This window comes from Clytia hemisphaerica, unplaced genomic scaffold (genome assembly GCF_902728285.1).
Source record: "Clytia hemisphaerica strain Z4C2 unplaced genomic scaffold, Clytia hemisphaerica genome assembly, whole genome shotgun sequence".
NCBI classification, from domain to species: domain Eukaryota; kingdom Metazoa; phylum Cnidaria; class Hydrozoa; order Leptothecata; family Clytiidae; genus Clytia; species Clytia hemisphaerica.
In genome coordinates, this window is record NW_027104279.1 from 22,478 (window position 1) to 40,811 (window position 18,334).

Consider the following 18,334-nt stretch of genomic DNA (forward strand, 5'->3'; position numbering starts at 1 on the left):
CATAAGATCAGGTGTTTTTAGAAATTGATCCAAATACAAGAAGGGACTGAGAACTAGCCAAACTTTGCCAAACTTTGCAATTTTCGTGGTTTGAGTCCAAAATAAGGGAATTTCCCTAATTAGCAGAGGCCACGCCCTTTTTTCAATAATTTTGTCACAATTAATATTGACATGTCCGGCATAAGATCAGTTGTTTAGAAATAGATCCAAATTCAACGAGGGAACGGAACTAGCCAAACTTTGCATTTCTTTTTTGAATCCTAAAGAGGGGAATTTCCTAATTAACAACGAGGCCACGCCCTTTATCATAATTTTGTCCACATTAGCATTGACAATTCCGGTCATAAGATCAGGTGTTTAGAATTGATCCAATCAACGAGGAACTGAGAACTAGCAACTTTGCAATTTCGGGTTTGAATCCTAAGGAATTTCCTAATTAAGCATCGAGGGCCACGCCTCGTTGGCAATAAATTCTGTCCACGATTAATCATGACATTTCCGTCATAAGATAGGGTGGAGAATTGATCCAAAGACAACGAAGGGCGAGAACTAGCCAAAGGATCAATGGGCGGAAAGTGAAATCATAAAAAGGGGAATTCCTAAGTAGCGCAAGGCCCCGCCATTTGTAACAAATTTTTGTCAGACGCTCTATGTTATGTAATCTTTTAAGATCTTTTGGTTTGAAGTTAATATCTTTTTTCAATTTTTTTTTACAAAGCTTTTTACGAATCCTGAATCCGAATCCGAATCCTTGAATCTCAATCCTACAATCCAGCGAATCTACCCCTGGGGAGGCGACCTGTTTCCCTTTCACCTAAAATCACTCTACACGTTTTTTTTATGAAATAGTTTTTTTTTCATTTTATGATTGATAACTTTTTGGATAATGTCATCCTAAAATACTCTTACGGCATTCTCCGGTGAAGCCCGAAATTCAACCTAATGATAGCATGTGATACACACCTGAAGAATAAAATGGTACTTTTGTCGAAGTATTGAGCCTTGCTTGGGGGGTTGGCAATTTACAGTTAAAATGCTCTGAAAATGATATTCTCACCATGATGCCAAATTAATCATAAATATTCTTATGATGTATATTCTCAAAAAAAACGTGTAATTTGTGTGGACTGGTTGGCAAAGAGATTATTTAAAATTATTACGTCAAGTTTAGATTGGCACATTGGGAAAAATTGATGTCTCTTGAAGGAGCAGTCTTTTTTCTTGGGAATGTCGTTCAACTTTTCTTTGATATCATACTTGCTTGTTGGAGGTGGAAGAGACTCTTGTAATACGAATTCTTCATTTCTGACAGATTCTGAATCTAGAATATAGGGATGAAATAATCCGTTTGTTCAAGAAAACATAAAAATTCAAATCATTTTCTAAGAAAGTATCGAACCTTATCGGAAGAGAAAACGTATTAGAAAAAGTGTATATAATGTATTTTAAAATATATTTTGAGGTACCATATAAGAAAGAATTTGAACAAAAATTTTGAACAACTTTTGCTCAGAGATTAAAAAACGAAAATCAAAAAAAGGGAAATTTTTGTAAGGCGGTGAAATGTGGGACACCTGGCACCGGTTAACTGGTGCAAAGCCGTGGTCAATTAATTGCAGAGATAAAGATTTCACCTTTCTTGTGTTCGAGCATTAATGGAATCTTGTTATGGTCCTCATGATGAAGATAATCTTGGATATACAACACAATCGTTGTGTAGATTGCCATGAAGATTAAAAACAAAACACCCAACAGCCATTTCTTTCTTGTAAACAATCTAAGTGACATTATTCTTTCTAATTCTACTTTTTTTTCATTTTGTCTGAAAAATAAAGTTAAAATAATAGTGACAAAATTATTGGTTATAAAGAACAAGTTCGATAAGTTACTGATCATAACCTGAATATCCAAAAGAGCGAAAGGATAAATCGACCTTTCTAAATCAAAAATAAGGTTCAAAATAAGAATATCAGTACTTTTTGTTTGATGTACAACAGAACACAATTTAATAAAATTAAATGTGTAATTCATGATATCCATGACGTAATGTTTTCTACGGAGAGGCCCCGGTTTTTGCCAGTAGTGACAAATTTTTAAAAACATTTGTCTAGTTTAAATATTTGCCACTACTAGCTAAAACCGGGGTAATCCCGTAGAAAACATTACGTCATGAATATCATGAATACACTGTACAAATGCAAAACAACTTTTCTAAGGTGTGAAATTCCAAAAGTAGAAAATGAAAGTATCCTTGGTAACGTTAGCACCTTGATCAGGAATAAAGGTGAAAGGACGGCCAACGAAACCCAACACGAAGTCGATGTCTATAGAGAAATTTCATGTACACAAATCTTTAAAATATTGAATGATTTCTGAAAGGTATCGATTTGTATATAGTTTAATTTTTCAAAAGTTTTCACTCTTAGAGAACGTTAAAAACTGCACTACTTATGAAATCAATTTCACAGTATTCTCCCACTTTTTTTCTACTAACCATGAACCAAAATTCGCATTCAATTGTTTTTCAAGAGTTATATAATAATGTTATTTTGTTTATATCAGCACAATATAACAATAGCAAGACACTGTCCTGATATGAAACAGAATCACTTATTCAAATAAAACCTTTTAAGTTTTTAAACTTCATTACATAGAATACTACAGTGGAGTTTCTTACTCAAACACCAAAGGGGAACAAAAATTTGTTCGAGTAAAAAAAATTCAATTTATGAGTAAGGTTTATAAGGCATTGTTAACTGAAAAGACCATAAAACTTGTTCGAGTTAAGGAGACATTCGGGTTAAAAAGGTTCGACTTAAAGAGACACCGCTGTATTAAAAATACAAAAAATCATGAAGATCTCGTTATCTTTATTCACCAACTCAAACACTTTCTGGTATCGGAAATGATCTAAATTGTTCTGCGAAAATAGGGGGGGTTGTACTTTTAAGGAGTGACAGAGTTTGTCTCTTTTTTAGTACAGTATTACGGGATTTGACGGAAAAAGAGAGGGGAAAACAGTATTTTAAATCAGACGGTGACAGTGATTGGCCTTATTTTTTGTTGGTACAGTATCCCGGTTCAACCTTTACAAACCAGTGTCACGTTGTTATTGTTAATAATTTTCGGGATTCCGGGATTCAGCTAAAATTTTGACGGGAAAACGGTATTTCAAACTCCTACAAACCCCCCCCCCCCCAAATACCCGAAGTTCAGCTACAATGTAGTTCATACTACCTTTTCAAAATGTTGAACAAATTGTACGATCACAGAAACCAATTTTCTTGCCAACATAGAAATAGAAAAACATAATTGAATATTAGAAAATTAGCTCAATCTGTCTCAATCATACTTTAAATTTCCTGTCCTGCAGATTAATTTCTACAACAAATTCATGATATGCACCATTGCAATGTCTTCCACAGACGTCACTTACAACCAATCAGCTATTGGGTCCGTGATGTAATGCCAGAAGACATTGCAATGGTGCATATCATGAATATTAGTTTGCATGTAGGTTGTTCTCACGTATCGTACCTCTACAAAAACGACGATTCCTTTGTATGGTGCAAATTTAATCACTCTCTCTCTTTTTCCTCCACAGCTTCGTACAACACCGAGAATGTAGTAAACCCCGAGAATTAAACCCCGAGAATGTAGGTCTCTCATTTATTAGTATTATATCCCCAAAGATAGTTCAACTTCATAAAAAGTTATTTCAGGGCATACTGTTACATATTACTCATATTTCTAGACATTAAATTTTAGATTAAATTAATTTTTTCAAATGAAATTCTGAATTAAAGTTGATGAAAAACAACCCGAATCCAGGCATTTTGTAAATAAATCCTCTCTAAGTCAAAATCTATTGGAATTAAGTTATGACGATGGGGTATTTTCTTACTTCTAATGCACTGAGAAGATGAGGTAAATCGTCTATTTCAAGCTTCATTGTCATAAGTTAGATATTTCAACGAAAATGTTTGACCTACATTTTGGGGGTTAGTTGTGACCTACATTTTGGGGGTCCTCATAACCCGACATAAAAAAGTCAAATTATGTAAACCTTGTTTCTTGTACTTTCTGTTCTGATCTAATAACAGATCATCCATTATGCGTAGACCACGCCTTGCTCTAAAGGGATATAGTGAATGTGACGATCTTATCTGGTTGTTTAGCCCTTAAGCCACGTTGCTTTTTGATTGAATACGAAAGCAAAATCGCCTGGATTCTAATGTTTATGTTTATGATTGGCTCTCAATTTTGTTGCGAATTTTTTGCTTCAGCCAATTACCGCGCTCAAAAGCTCATTTAGAATTTATCCTAAATCTGGATGATGGTGCGCCAACATGAGCAGATTCCCTTATGGAGCCATAGCCTTTAGGGGGAATACGTGTCATACGAAAGTATCAGAATCTGCTCGGAGATTATTTCATAACATTGCATTGGTAAGTACTGCCTGAGTGCATGGAGGTATAAAGAAACAGGAGAAGTATGCTATTGTAACCATGCTCGCCCTACGATTAAAAAAAATACGAGGTATGCACGCTCATAATCTCATATATCGTGCATTTTTAATGAGCTCTTTTGTTGATAGGTGAAATCTTATTGGCTAACTTAAGTGTTGGAAATAAGATGAGACGAGATTCATTGTTTCTGACATTGGTGTAAGAAAATATTTGGACTAAAAAAGGGCCTGTAAACTTTGCAATCCTTCATCAAATGACAAGATTTTTCAATCAACATTTTCTTCAAGGTGAACCCTATTGCTTAATACTTTCCTCCAAAATTCTCCAGCGACTTTTTGTCTACAAATTGGGTCTGAAATTGTGTGTGCTTATAAAGAACTTTTTATTTTCTGGCTAGAGAAAATATCTTTTCAAAACAAAATTTAATGAATGCCAAAATTGAACGCAAACTTATTTCGTGGAGCTAAATTTTATTTTATTCTCGTATATTAGAAGGCTAGAAATCTTTGATGCTGATAGTAAGAATGTTCAGAACAGACTTGAGTTCTACTAAAAAGTCGTATTTCATCGGGCGAGCCTAGAATTTCTTTTGATTTATTACATAAAAGAAATCAAAAGACTTTAACGACCAATTACCGACAAATTCATCTCCTGTCTTTCTTTATACCTCTATGCTGAGTGCTAAGATGATTTATGTTGATATTTTGAGTATTTGCGCCGTAAAGAATTAACGAAAGATTAATCTTACATTACACCCCTGTGCCTAGACGATGCTATCGTCCGTTTGAAAGTCAGTTAACGCGGGAAAGAGTTAGGGCGTCAGCCAAAGACCGCTGGGACCCACTGCCTAAAATTTCGTCCCCGGCGGGAAAAATACCCTCAAATTTCAGTCCAATTGTGAGGATCTAAATTTTATCTTATCCCCATTCAACATTCAATGTAACAAAAAGCACTCCAAAACAGTCTCCTAAGCTTGGAACAATAATTTGTAGCACGATCAAATTAGTATCTTTGTTAAATCTTTGTCAGAGTATATTTCTAAAGCATAAAATTCACTTAGAGGACAATAATTTCCGATGAATACTGAAATGACCAATTATTAAAATATCTTATAAAAACTCCATCTCATCTGTAAAAATATTTGAAATAATTATCATCAGTCTTACTTACAACATAGCTGCTGATGGTGCCAGTCCATTCGCAACCTTGGTCAAAACAAGGACATAATACTTGTAAATGTTCTTTGATGAATGTATCAGATTCTGTGCACGTTTGTTTCTGATATAAATAATAGATATAAAATCAGTAGTATGGCAATCGAGGTTTTCTCAAAGTACTTGAAAATCATAGGTTTCTGAAGATACATTTGAAAAGCTTTTTATTTTAACTCCTGCAACAAGACAAAAATTGTGAAAAAGAGACAGGTAAAAAAGAAAGCCCTATTGATGCGATGCAAATGAGGTTTAAAATGATTGTCAAGGATGGATATTAGGCCTGAAATACGTTTGAGATTGGTATGTACTTTAATCTAACAAATGTATGCGAGATTTAATTTCGCAAATCAGACTAAAATCAGCTAAAATGACCTTGAATCGCCAATTTTTGTCATAAATAAATATTACATTACAGGGTGTTAGAATCCGAAAGTCTAATCTCAAAAATTTCTTGTGGGTTTAATACCAACCTCATCTTTACCATAAGTTTGTTTGCATAAGACACATTTAGAAATTGTTGCTTCTCTGAAAATTTGAAAATAACAGAAAAAATAAGAAAATAGGACAAAATATATAAAAATTAAAGATTATTCATATGTCAAACTGACAACTGACAAATAGTTGCTTTGTTATAATTAAAAACATCAATAATTCATAGATACCTTTCATCTTCATCTAGTGTTTGTTCTTCCAATACTTCAAGACAATTTTTGCAAAATGCGTGACAGCATGGTAGTTCTGTAAATTCTTTGACAATATTGTGACAAAAACCACATTCATAAGCACTAGCAATGTCTTCGTCTTGTGCTTTAAAACCATACCCATGTGTATCCATGTCTATATTTAATAATAATAATCAACTTGATCAATGAGTTAGTAATTGGCATCTTTTATTTGTTTTGTTTGCTTTTTCTATTATCATTTTTTTGTGTAGTTCAGTATCTGAAATAGAAATTTCAGTGCTCATTGTCAAAATGATCTAAATGACAAAGTAATAACATTTGGTTAGACTTTAATCAATTTTTCAGACATAAACAAAAAAAAAAATATTTGATTTTTGTTTTAAATAAGACTAGTAAGACTCAGATCCATCCTGAGTCATAGAGTTCTATTATTATGAGCATTCAAAAAAATAGTCTTTAAGAAACCCGGCCTTGAAGCCTTTTGTTATTTTTATTGTTTACAACTCAAACTTGTGTTGAGAATTTCTTTTGTTTTACTCAACTTTTAATCATGTGATTCGATAATAAAACCAATAATAATCCCAGCGGGGACTTGGTAACATGGTTTAAAAACTAAGCCAATCTATTTATATATTATAAATGACAAAGAAAAAAGCTGAGTTAAAACAAAAGACTTCCAGATTAGCATTTTTTAAATGGACTATGATCCAGGAGAAATGTTTGTTCATTTTTTGCCAAATGATGTAGACCATAAGAGACAACAAAATAGTTTCGATTTTTTTATTAAAATTTATTTTGGATTAAAACAATGTATACACACATTAACAAAAACATGAAGGTCTATTTCTTGGAGCTAATACCAGTGATTGGGTTCATATTTTGTAATTTCATTCTTTCAAGTTGTGCTTCGCGCCATTCTGGAGTTAAGGTTCGTGGTGGGTTTGGTCCAACTGTAAATAAGGAAAGTAAAATAACAAAATTTATAAGTTAAAAAGTACTTTAATTCCAGAGCTTGTCTGAATTTTTTTTAGTTACTTCATCACTTAATGCCACAGTTTCATAAGAGCAGTGATTGGATTATCAACCTGGAGACAAAATTTTTTTCAAGAATTCTAATGAAAGTTGATCATCTAATCTAATGTCAAAAATCCCCATTAACTTTGCTGCTGTTTTGTAGAGAAAGAAATAATGGATCAGCACTTGTTAAGAAAAGATCTTTCCTGTGGGACAGCTAAAGCAAAGAGTTATAGTTTTTCATATTAGACCAAGTGGTACTGTTTTTGCAGCAATTTTCCCACTGTATGCAAGCTATGCCAGCTACAGAAAACAAAATGGTGGCAGATAGTATAATAAATTAGCTGACAAGAATTTTAGTTATACGAGTCAGTCTTGTGTGGTCAATTCTTTTTTATCTAAGGTTCAAATGTGAACACTTACCAAATTTTTTGAGGAAAACAAAGAAGGTGACTGCAACAGATACGCCAACTGTAACACCAAAGACAACTCGTCCAAGATCTGGATCAGCCCTATCTCCTTCAGCTATTGTTGATGGGAAAGAAGCTCGGTATACTAGAAAATAAATTGTTAAATACTCCCATCAAAATCAAAGAATTCACAAGCACATCTTTTTTTTCACAGAATTTCAATAAATCATTAATGGAGTTTAAGTTGTTTTTAATAATTAACATCCTATAAGATTCTACAAAACCAGAGAAGGGTCGAGATATCACTGAAAGATGGCTGATTTTTAGATATTTTGTTTCTATTTTAATCAGTATAGCTCTAAAGCTCTAAAACGGCACGTATTAACATAAAAACGAGAATATGATTCTTCAATGGTTTTCAAAACCATTATATGCCCTCTCAAACAACAATTTGTCAGATGTAACAAAATTAATAACAGCACTGTCACCATTTAACAATCAAACAAAAGATTTCTGTCAAGAACCTTCAGTCTGGGAAATCCCTATACTGGTGGTCCAAAAAAAAACTGGATGTTTGATGACGTTTTTGGAGACATCAAAGTGATCTGTAAGCTTGACCTTGCTTTATCAAAATTGGAAAGATTCTAACTTAAATTCTGATGAACTACTTTTTACATTTGAACAATTGGTTCAAAAGTTATGATCACTTCAAGTCAAAAAGCACTTTTCAAAAAGTGCAATAACACGTCAAAAAAGGGTGATTAAAAATTTTGTTTGTATGACCAAAATGTCGATTCTGTAAAGAACAAGTGATACTTTTATGGACCTACCTGGTTATCAAACTAATAAATGAACATTGAAACAATGAAACACATAAGACATAACTGGTCAAAATACAAAAAAATAAAGAAAATGAAAGCGTATCTAGTGAGAGAAACTATCAACACTATTGAAAAAGATTTTGAAAAAGAAATAAAAAAGCATTTAGCATTTATTAAACGCTTTTCTTAGAAAAACAATCCACCACTATCAGAAAAATGCACAGCTTAATAAATAAGGCTTCCAGAAAACTCAAACCATCGCGCTCTAAGGTGACATTTTCTTTGTTAAGGAAAAAAAAAATAATAATTTGGCTAAGAACATTGATCTATGCTTATAAATAGTGATTCTTATAGATAAAGATTCGTTTTTCAGCCAAAAAATAATAGGCGTTTCTAGAAAACATTGCCCTCCACCATGACATTTTCATCTTAAAAAAAACTAAAATAAAAATAATAACAATATGGCTAAAACATTGATGTATGCTTATTAATAGTGATTCTTATAGATAAACATATTTTTTTTGAGTCAACAAAATTTTTTTGCAAAAATCTACTTGAGCCATCTTTTACCTATGATGGGACCCTACTTTCATGCAAAAAATCAGAAAAAATTAATGATCCAATTTTTCACTAAGTCCAAAAAACCCGTTTTTTAGTTGTTTTTTGACCCAAATTTGCCCCCCAATTTTTTTTCTCGAAAATCAGGCTCTGTCACATCACCATTTTGCACCTTTGTACCAAAAATCAAAAGATTCCTATGATTCAATCCTGAGAAAAGTTGGTAACAGACGAACGAACGAACGGACGAAAGAACGAACGAACACAGGTTAATTCATAGGACCTCCACCCCACCGGGGTAGGTCCAAAAAAGAAATCAAGTATAGCTTTTTCTAACCAAGGATTATCGAAGTTCCACCTACACTGATGTTTACATTCAGATGTTTACATTTAAAAATAAATCCATTTTCCACCAGGCCTACAACAACCACCAGCAAAGTTTCAAAACATGGTACGGCATTACTGCCAGTGAATTCTAACCTGAAAAATGTGGGTCCAGTTCCCTGGGAAGGATATAATAATTACACTTCCAAATGAATTATTCTTACAATAGCAGTTGTCTTCTCACAAATCCAAAAATATAGGTAATAAAATCAACACTGGTGTTACAACAAACCGTCAAATCGAACTTTATATAGATCAAACATTTAAAAAATATCACTTGTTTTCATAATACTTGAATTATATTTTAAAACCTTTTTGTATATATTTGATTCTTCAAAACCATTTCCCTTTCCCAGAGCAGACTTCAAAGTTTATGTTGACCCCTGGTTTTTTAGGCGGTAATCTAGAAAGGCCCTTAGTGTGGCAAAAACAAATGATTTCATTAGTTAAAAAATTGTCAAAACATCACGCTGCATCACATGATTATAATCATGGTCAGGGCGAATGAAAGCCATGGTCTTACATCGTCTTAATTTGGCAAAGTTTAGTAAATTCAACCATGTATCTGCATGTATCAATGTTTTGATTATTCAAGCAGGGATTTCTGTAGAATGACAAAAATGGTTTGACTGGAAATAACAGCAGAACACCCATGATAGAAGATCTTTCAAATTCAGTATGTGAATAGAGCCAGATAGACAGTAAAAAATACAACTTTTCTATTTTTCCAGAAATCAAAAAAAAAGTTATATATGATAATTGATTATCTGATATTCCAGGATATTCCGATGACAATATTCTGCCCAGCTAAAGCTCTAAAGGAGCAGGCAAAATTCCCCATCAGAGAGAAATGATAATGGACCTTTGATGTGCTCTTCCCAGCTCTTCCCCCAGTCAGGTTCAATAATCATAGTTTCTAGAGGGGTCAAGACCCCCCCCCCTTAGGTAAGAAGACCCCCCCTTAAGTGCTAACCCCCTTAGGAAATTCATTTAAAATTTCACACCCCCGCCTTACAAAATCAGTATAAATGAAACGATTGTACAAGAGTCATAATTAGGTTAGACGATTCTTATCTAAGAAGACCCCCCCTTAGGTAAAGGAACCCCCCCCCCATAGTGGGCAACACCCCTCCAACCCCCACCTAAAAAAAGTAACCCCCACCTGCAAAGGCTTACCCGAAAATTGCGACCAACCCCCACCTGAAAATTGAAGACTACTCAACCCCCACCTGAAAAATCCAATTTCATCTGTTTCTCAAATTTTAAAAGTTTTCATTAATAGATTTGATTGAAACACCCTCACCAGTGTTATATTAAATTTGTATACATTATACTACAAATTGGGATGTTTTTCTTTTAGGTTTTTTCAAAGTTTTTCTTTTTTTGTTCAACTGAAAGATACACTCAAAACTACACAACACCCACCTGAAAATTTCCACCCCCACCTGTATAGGGTTACCCCCACCTGAATTTTTCATCAACTCAACCCCCACCTGATTCAAAAAATTTGAAAATCATCAACCCCCCCCCCAGAATCCTGGGGGGGTGCCCACTATGCCCTCCTTAACTGGCAACCCCCGCCCTAGGAAAGTCATACTTTTAACACCCCTCCTTGCTTTTGGGGTAGAAACTATGCAATACCCTAGTGTGTAAAGCCTAAAATCATTTTGGTTGGACCCACCGATCCCTGAGAACAATGACTGAGTTACCATGCCTACCACTGCAAAATCCTTGATGCAGTCTTGCAAAATTCCGGAGAAACGTTCCAAATGGTCCATTTAGCATGTAGCTTGTTTTCTATTTATGAGATTTTGAAATGTTGCTGCTTTGGTTGGTCGTGCATTTGATGGATATGCAAGTTTCCCTACACTGACGCAAGTTACCAGACTGGATTATAAAAACTCATGGCAGATCATAAATTTCAAGATAACGGGAATTCAGACGTTTCTCAATAGCTGTGTAAACTCAAATTTAATAATGATATTAAACATAATTATGCATGACAACCCTTATGATTAGGAGATTACTAATTACTAGTCACTAATATTTTACCACCTCGCAAATTTTGTAAACCAGGTTTGCTTTGATTTAACTTTGTATTTTACTGACCAGCCAGGTCTTAATTTGAAGGGCTACATGTTTTTTTATAAGCAAGTGTATGCTATGCCCCTTGGTCAGGCTCGTGTACCCCGAGCTAAGTTTTTAGTAAAATTTCAGAAATTTTGTAAAAATTTGTTCAGGTTTTGGGAGCAGTGGAATGTAGCTAGCCGTGCAATTTCTTTTTTTACTTGACCTCTACCAAACCTTTTTAAAGATAAAAAATGACAACTTGAAAAATGACAACTTGAAAAATATTTCAGGCTGACATTATATGCTTATGTTATGCATAGGAATTCTGCAAATCTGAGCCTTCATATGCTTATTATAAGCGTTATGCTTTAAAAAAAATATGTATGCATGTTAGCCTCTACTGATGAAAGTTACCGGACTTCACAGCAACTTTGCAAACTTTGAAAAACTGATTTTCAAGCAGACACCATCATCATGGAGACAGGTTAATTAACTTTAGAGATGTCCACCTTTTAAGCGGGGAGCAAACCATCAAACATTGTTCTTCAAGCATCTTGACGTTTCATGTTTGAAGTCCATGTTTGGCGGTTTGTCATTTTAGTCACACTAGGAAATCAAGCTTTCAGAAAAAACAACATTAGTCATCTACAGGATATTTGCAACAACAAGAATGAGAGTTATCTGAATCAAGTTCCCAAGACAATAATTAAAACTTGAAAACCTAAATTGAGACAAAATGATCGATTGCAAACGTCTAGCATCAACCAAGCAAATTTTATCAATCAATTCCCGAGACAGCGCTTTGAAAAATAATTCCGCACATGTAAATGGGTCAGTGTTTGAGGTCCGGCAAAATTTCCAGAAAACAGCCTACTGTCAACTGCTCTAACTTGGGACAATTGGTCAAAACATGGGACTGTTGATATCTGGCCTATATTTTTACTAACTGTTGAATCTCTTTGATAACAAATTTGTTTTGATAACTCCACCGAGTTTATCAATCATACTTTCTTCTATAACATGTCACAATAACTTTCACTGATAGCACGCCCTATTTAACTTTTCTGTTTTCATTCAAAATGACTAGACGCTGATTGGAGAATTAGAAAACGCCCGCCGCCTAACCGCTTATCCTTTTTCTTGCAAAGTTTATCCTCTATCTAGTTTTTAAGTTTGGTTTGGCTCAAATTTTTTCATTTTTGCAGTTTTGCAGTACATTTTTTTGCTTGCAAGTCAAGTACTGTAAGTTGGTCTAATATTGACATCCCTCGTCTAATTCTGACACCCTTCTTTAGAGAAAGGAATAATATGAAGAAAGCTTGATTGAAAAAGGATTATTCCTCTGTGACCACTATGCAAAGAAAAACAGTTCCAACCTTTCTTTAAATTTCAGCTGATAAAAAGGGTGTCGAAATTAGAGGAGGGATGTCAACATTAGACCAAGTTACGGTAAACAACATAGCGCTTTCGCAGCATTAATCTTTGATACACATTTTGACAGGACGCTAGTGTGACTAACTGTTTGTGGAGTCAAAATTTGTATCTTTTCAACAAAAAAAATCTTAAAATATGTTTGAAAAATTTTTGAGTTACTTAGCAATTTTTGAGTTAGCAATTTTCAAGTTGGCTAAATTATGATGTCATCCATAAAGGTGCAAATTATGACGTCACTCAACTATAACTCAATTTTTTATTTTCAAAAATCTTTGACATCAAACTGTTTTCTGGGTTTTCGCATAGTTTCCCATGAAGGAAGACACTAGCATTGCTAAGCGAACATTGAATATGCCAGACCCGATCAATCGAACTTGTCGAACCAATCGAACTAATCGAACTCCATCGAACGATTTAAGTTCGATTAAAAAAATTAATTGAACCTAATCGAACACTCACAATTTTTGAAGCAATAGCAGTAGTTCGATTAGTTCGGTCAGTAAAAAGTTCGATTAGTTCGATGATATTAAAATCCTCATATCTTCCCTCGCTTGCAAAAACTTTGTCCTCGCACGCCATTGCCAATTTCGACAGTTCCCGGACTTAACAGCTTGATGTTTATTGTACACAGATATTTGTCTATCCGGAAAAAAAGTCTGTAGCCCCTCTGTTGCGATTTTGCACGCGGCCGAGTGGCAGAATACTACGCCCGCTCCAGCAAACCGCTTCTTATGGTGCTAATAGGATACAGGAAAAGTGTGTAATCCGTTATCGGAAGTAATTTCCTAATTTACATTCAGAATTTGGCTTTGAAAAGAAGCTAATATATGCGGAGCAGCACAAAGTTGTCTAACAAAATTGGTTTATCGAACCGAAACCCATTGATCGAACTTAATCGAACAATCACAATCTTTTAAAAAATCTTAGAGTTCGATTAATTTATTTAATCGAACTTTAATTGTTCGATGGAGTTCGATTGTTCGATTGGTTCGACAAGTTCGATTGATCGGGTCTGGAATATGACTTCTTTTTTTTGGTCTTTCGTCATCAAAGAAAAAAGCCGTTGTGATGCAACACACGACCCTGCCTATGCCCCGGACAGTCCGGGGCAAATGTCTGGGGTCTGAAAAAAATAACTTTTTCCCCGGACCTACGTCCCCGGGGCTCCAATTTTTGCGCCATAAATTTACCCCGAACGTAAAGAAAAAAGCCCGCGCGGTCAGCGATTCTATAAAAAGCGACCGCGCGGGATGTCTGGGGCGTCCGGGGTAGTCTCTCAAAAACAAATAATACGGACCCCGGGCACGCATCAAAAAAACCCCGGACTGTCCGGGGCATAGGCAGGGTCGTTGCAACACAATAAATGTTTGAGACAGTGTTGGAAAATACCGTGCAAACCATTCAAAGTTTGTGTTTGAATAAGCATTTTTTATGGTTTGCTCCCAGCTACAGAGACATTTTATTAGCTGGCTCAAATTTCAGAATTGCCTATCAAAGTGTTGGAAACATAATATTTTGATCTTAAAATAATTTTTGCACAAAAAGATAATTCAAACAAAGCAATCAAAAGTTCCTCCTCACAAAAGTTAAGGTCTAAATGGACCTACTGATGTATCCACTTTAAAAAATCTTACATGCAATTTTGTCTTCCTTATTTAGCTCCTTCCATGGTCCTTTTTCTTTGGCAGCAAGAGCATCACTTAGTGTTTCTGTCGATCTGTCGGCTTGTGCTGGATTTGAGATGTCAACAGCAGCTGCTCTGAGTGCAGAGCTAGAGGAAACTTGCCTCCTTAAGACACTGACAAGGTTTGGTGAAGTCACTAACTTTCTAAGACTTGCCATGATCAAAAGTGTAAGCTTGAGATGGAAAAATGGCAGGGATGTGCAGCCAACAAAACTGAAAAATTCAAATGGCTGTGGATTCCGGTGTCCGTGGATTCCGGCAGTGGCGGTGGCGTTTTTAGTGTCCTCTCTTCTACGCATGCGTTAATGCGATTTTACTAAGGGTGGTAAACTTTAGGGCGCATATTATTTTATTACGTCATTTCAGAACTAAAATAAACAGGGCGCCATGAGCTGTGGAATGCAACTTTTTCGCCTACAAAATCAATCTGACTAAAAACAGGAACAGCAGTCCAAATCGATCACCCTCTCAACGACAACTGCTGACAGCACAAAATCTTTATCGATTTGTTTGAATCAATCGGTAGGTATACGATATCAAATTGGCGAAAGCTTTTGCCCTCGGAAATCCTGTGGCCCATTTCATTTTCTCGCATGAATAATGCTTACTGTGTGGTACTAGAGCGCTGCCACGACCCACGGCATCATGGCCCGAACATGTTCGGGCCTGTTCGGACCATGCTCGGGCAACAAAAAAGTATTAGGCCCGAACATTTTGTTCGGACCATGTTCGGACCATGTATTTACAATTGATACGGACGAAAGCAGCCGGCGAGGCAACCTTTTTTTCCGATGTGTTCTGAGAGAGCATATTTCAGCTAGAAATTTTGATCTGTTCTGATCAGAACTTCGAAAATTAATCAGCTAGAAATAATGATGTGTTCTGACGACGAGACAGGGGTATAATTAAATTCATCTAACGTGCTCTTGTTGTCTAAGTAACCCTAGAAAGCTTCAGAACACATCTTTTAAGGAGACAGGAGTATAATCAAGAGAAAATTGATGTAATCTTGTTGCCAAGTAACCCTAGAAATTTTCAGAACACATCTTTCGTGGAAAAAAAAACAAATATCTTTCAAGTTTAGATATCTTGCCAACTGTTTTCCTATATTTGAGAACACATCAAACCATGATGTAGTGACAAGTTTAGAAAGACAAATAGTGTGATAAAGGTTTCCTAGAAATCAGAGAACACATCATTTCGGTCATTTGCATAAAAATTTGAAAGGTCATAACATTTGGTCTCCTAGAAGACAAGAACACATATTTCTAAAAAATCTCTCTGCCGGCTGCTTCTGTACGGATTTGCTCGGGCCATTTAGAATTTAATTTTATTTACCTTTCCTGGTTTATCATCATCCATTGTTAAATTCAAAGTTCCAAATACCAGTTTGATTCACAAAGTTGTATAACAGTACAAAAAACTATCCAGAAAAGTTCTGCTTCGAATAGGAGAAGACCACGAGAAAAGGGAACAGGATAAAGAATAAAAGAAAGACCATATATCCAGACGGTGTCAATCGAACGAATCGAACGCCGAATCAATTGAACGCAATTGAACACAATCGAATAATTGCAATTCGATTGTCGAACGCAATCGAATCGCAATCGAATATTACCCAGGATTTGCCGTTCAATTGCTTCGATTACGTTCGATTGTATTCGATTATGTTCGAGTAGGTTCGATTGATTTAGATTTTATTCGCTTTCGTACGATACTTAATAAGCGCTCGGCTGCCCACGCTAAAAAGCTGCAACAGAGTGATCCAGTTTAATTTAATCGCAATCAAACTCATCAAACATAATCGCAATCGAACCAATGGAACATAGTCAACTATTACTCGAATCAATCTAACCTTACTCGAACGCAATCGAACACAATCGAACACAATCGAATATTACCCAGGAATCGGCCGTTCGATTGAGATTCGATTACGTTCGACAATCGAATCGCAATTATTCAATCGCGTTTGATTACGTTCGATTGGTTCGATTGCGATTTTTGTTCGAAGTTGTTCGATTGACACCGTCTGGATATATGTAAGATTCAAATCATTATTTTTAATAATTTTCCTAACTTAATTGGAAAATAGATGATTAACTTTTATATTTGAACAATATATATTTGAATAAAGATGAAGATTTTTAAATTGTATGCTAAAATAAGGAATTTAAAATATAAATATTGGGTCGTGAAATTACACGCGCGATCTTAGCAAGTTTTCGAAAATCTGGCCCGAACATGGTCCGAAACTGCGCGGGCCGACGCGGGCCATTTTTAAAAAGTATTAATCAAGAGGCCCGAACATGTTCCGGCCATGCTGTGGGTCGTTAGCTGCCTGGGAGACCCGTCTACTCTGTTTGTGTGATTTCGAAGTATAGCATTTAGTTAAAACGAATGATAATATAGAAATAACAGAGTAGCCAGGAATTTTTTTTGTAGATGCCAAATCTGGTCGCAGAATTCTATTGGCTGTTAACAGTTAGGAACATTTGGCGAGCTCCTGTATGCAGCCGCAATAAAAAAAAATCATAACTGCACTCATAGAAAGATTACATTTGCGTCTTTTTTTAACGTTTTTTGCCTAGACGATATAGCAAACATAATCAGTGAGGCTAGAACTTCGATTTTTGAGGATTACGATTTTACCAGCTTTTTAGCGATTTATGCCTCGCTAACCCAAATCTTGCAACCTCTTTACCTTTTTAAAGGAAGATCGAAATTAGAGTTTTCAGCGTTCCGAAAAAAACGCAAAGCAAAAAAATTTTCATCTTCACAGGATCAATTCTTAACAACAAAATACATCTTTTGGTCTTCGGGTTTGTTTCTGACATTTTTCCTTCAAAGAATATTGATCACTCTCCTTTTCCCCTCGAGCGCGCGATGATTAGCTCGCATTCTCGCGCGGGCGAATAAAGATGAGGCCGCAATCTTGCACTGAGGCTGCTACAGTTTCCGCCCTTTTTTGCGCCCACAATAGAATGATCCAAATACGGGGGTATTCCAAATGATAAACGATGTCATTTTGTAAGTGTTTATTTTCTAAGAGTTTATTTTCTAAGAGATGCAAATAGTATATTGAATATTATTAACTTATTTATTTAAGTATTTTTGAGCCCAAATTTAAATATATGGTTAAATAAAAAGTTCCATTTTTCCTCAAACCCCCGGGAAAGTTTTTTTGCCCACTTAGCTATTTTACAAATTTCGGAAAAGAACTCCCATAGTAATTCCGATTCATAACCTGATTGGTTAATTGAGTTTGTAAAAGAGGTTTTATGGTAAGTAATTATGTGTGTCTGCCTGGGTTTCCAAAGTTTTGAGATTCTGTCAACAAGGGTTCACTCACTGTGGCTGGAACTTCGATTTTTGAGGATTACGATTTTACCAGCTTTTTAGCAATTTTTGCCTTGCTAACCCAAATCTCGCAACCTCTTTACCTTAAAGGAAGATCGAAATTAGAGTTTTTCAGTGTTCCAAAAAAAACGCAAAGCAGAAATTTTTTCATCTTCACAGGTCTTTGGGTTTGTTTCTGGCGTTTTTCCCTCAAAGAATATTGATCACTTTCCTTTTCACCTTGGGCGCGCAAGAAA

At 35.2% G+C, this 18,334-nt stretch overlaps 3 protein-coding genes across 5 annotated transcripts in view; 1 reads left to right on the plus strand and 2 right to left on the minus strand.

Annotated features, from left to right (window-relative positions):
• LOC136816863 (alpha-1,6-mannosylglycoprotein 6-beta-N-acetylglucosaminyltransferase A-like) overlaps positions 1-6,596 on the minus strand; it is a 17,877-nt gene extending 11,281 nt beyond the window's left edge. For 2 of the 3 annotated variants that reach the window (XM_067073192.1, XM_067073191.1), the window contains exons 1-2: positions 1,635-1,818; positions 1,161-1,321 (exon numbers count right to left, since the gene is read on the minus strand). In XM_067073192.1, coding sequence (XP_066929293.1) covers positions 1,161-1,321; positions 1,635-1,788 — 315 coding nt within the window. In that variant the 5' untranslated portion in view covers positions 1,789-1,818. Of the gene's footprint in view, positions 1-1,160; positions 1,322-1,634; positions 1,819-5,639; positions 5,748-6,153; positions 6,209-6,345 lie in introns of those variants that run through there. The other variant, XM_067073193.1, reaches the window with a different exon arrangement.
• Positions 6,597-7,135: 539 nt separating this feature from the next.
• On the minus strand, positions 7,136-14,971 carry LOC136816866 (cytochrome c oxidase subunit 4 isoform 2, mitochondrial-like). The gene is made up of 3 exons (XM_067073195.1): positions 14,692-14,971; positions 7,804-7,935; positions 7,136-7,316 (listed from the first exon to the last, which is right to left on the minus strand). The coding sequence occupies exons 1-3, from the start codon at positions 14,897-14,899 to the stop codon at positions 7,207-7,209; spliced, it is 450 nt and encodes a 149-aa protein (XP_066929296.1). The 5' UTR covers positions 14,900-14,971; the 3' UTR covers positions 7,136-7,206.
• Positions 14,972-15,119: 148 nt separating this feature from the next.
• LOC136816865 (vacuolar protein sorting-associated protein 4B-like) overlaps positions 15,120-18,334 on the plus strand; it is a gene marked incomplete in the record, with an annotated part of 21,534 nt that continues 18,319 nt past the window's right edge. The window contains 1 exon segment of the mRNA XM_067073194.1: positions 15,120-15,214.

Coding starts and splice junctions, on each gene's coding strand:
- LOC136816866 (XM_067073195.1), bottom strand. CDS start 14,899: ATGGCAAGTCTTAGAAAGTTAGTGACTTCACCAAACCTTGTCAGTGTC. Junction 7,936..14,691: donor TAAGGAAGACAAAATTGCAT/GTAAGATTTTTT, acceptor TTTATTTTCTAG/TATACCGAGCTTCTTTCCCA. Junction 7,317..7,803: donor TGTTTTCCTCAAAAAATTTG/GTAAGTGTTCAC, acceptor CCTTATTTACAG/TTGGACCAAACCCACCACGA.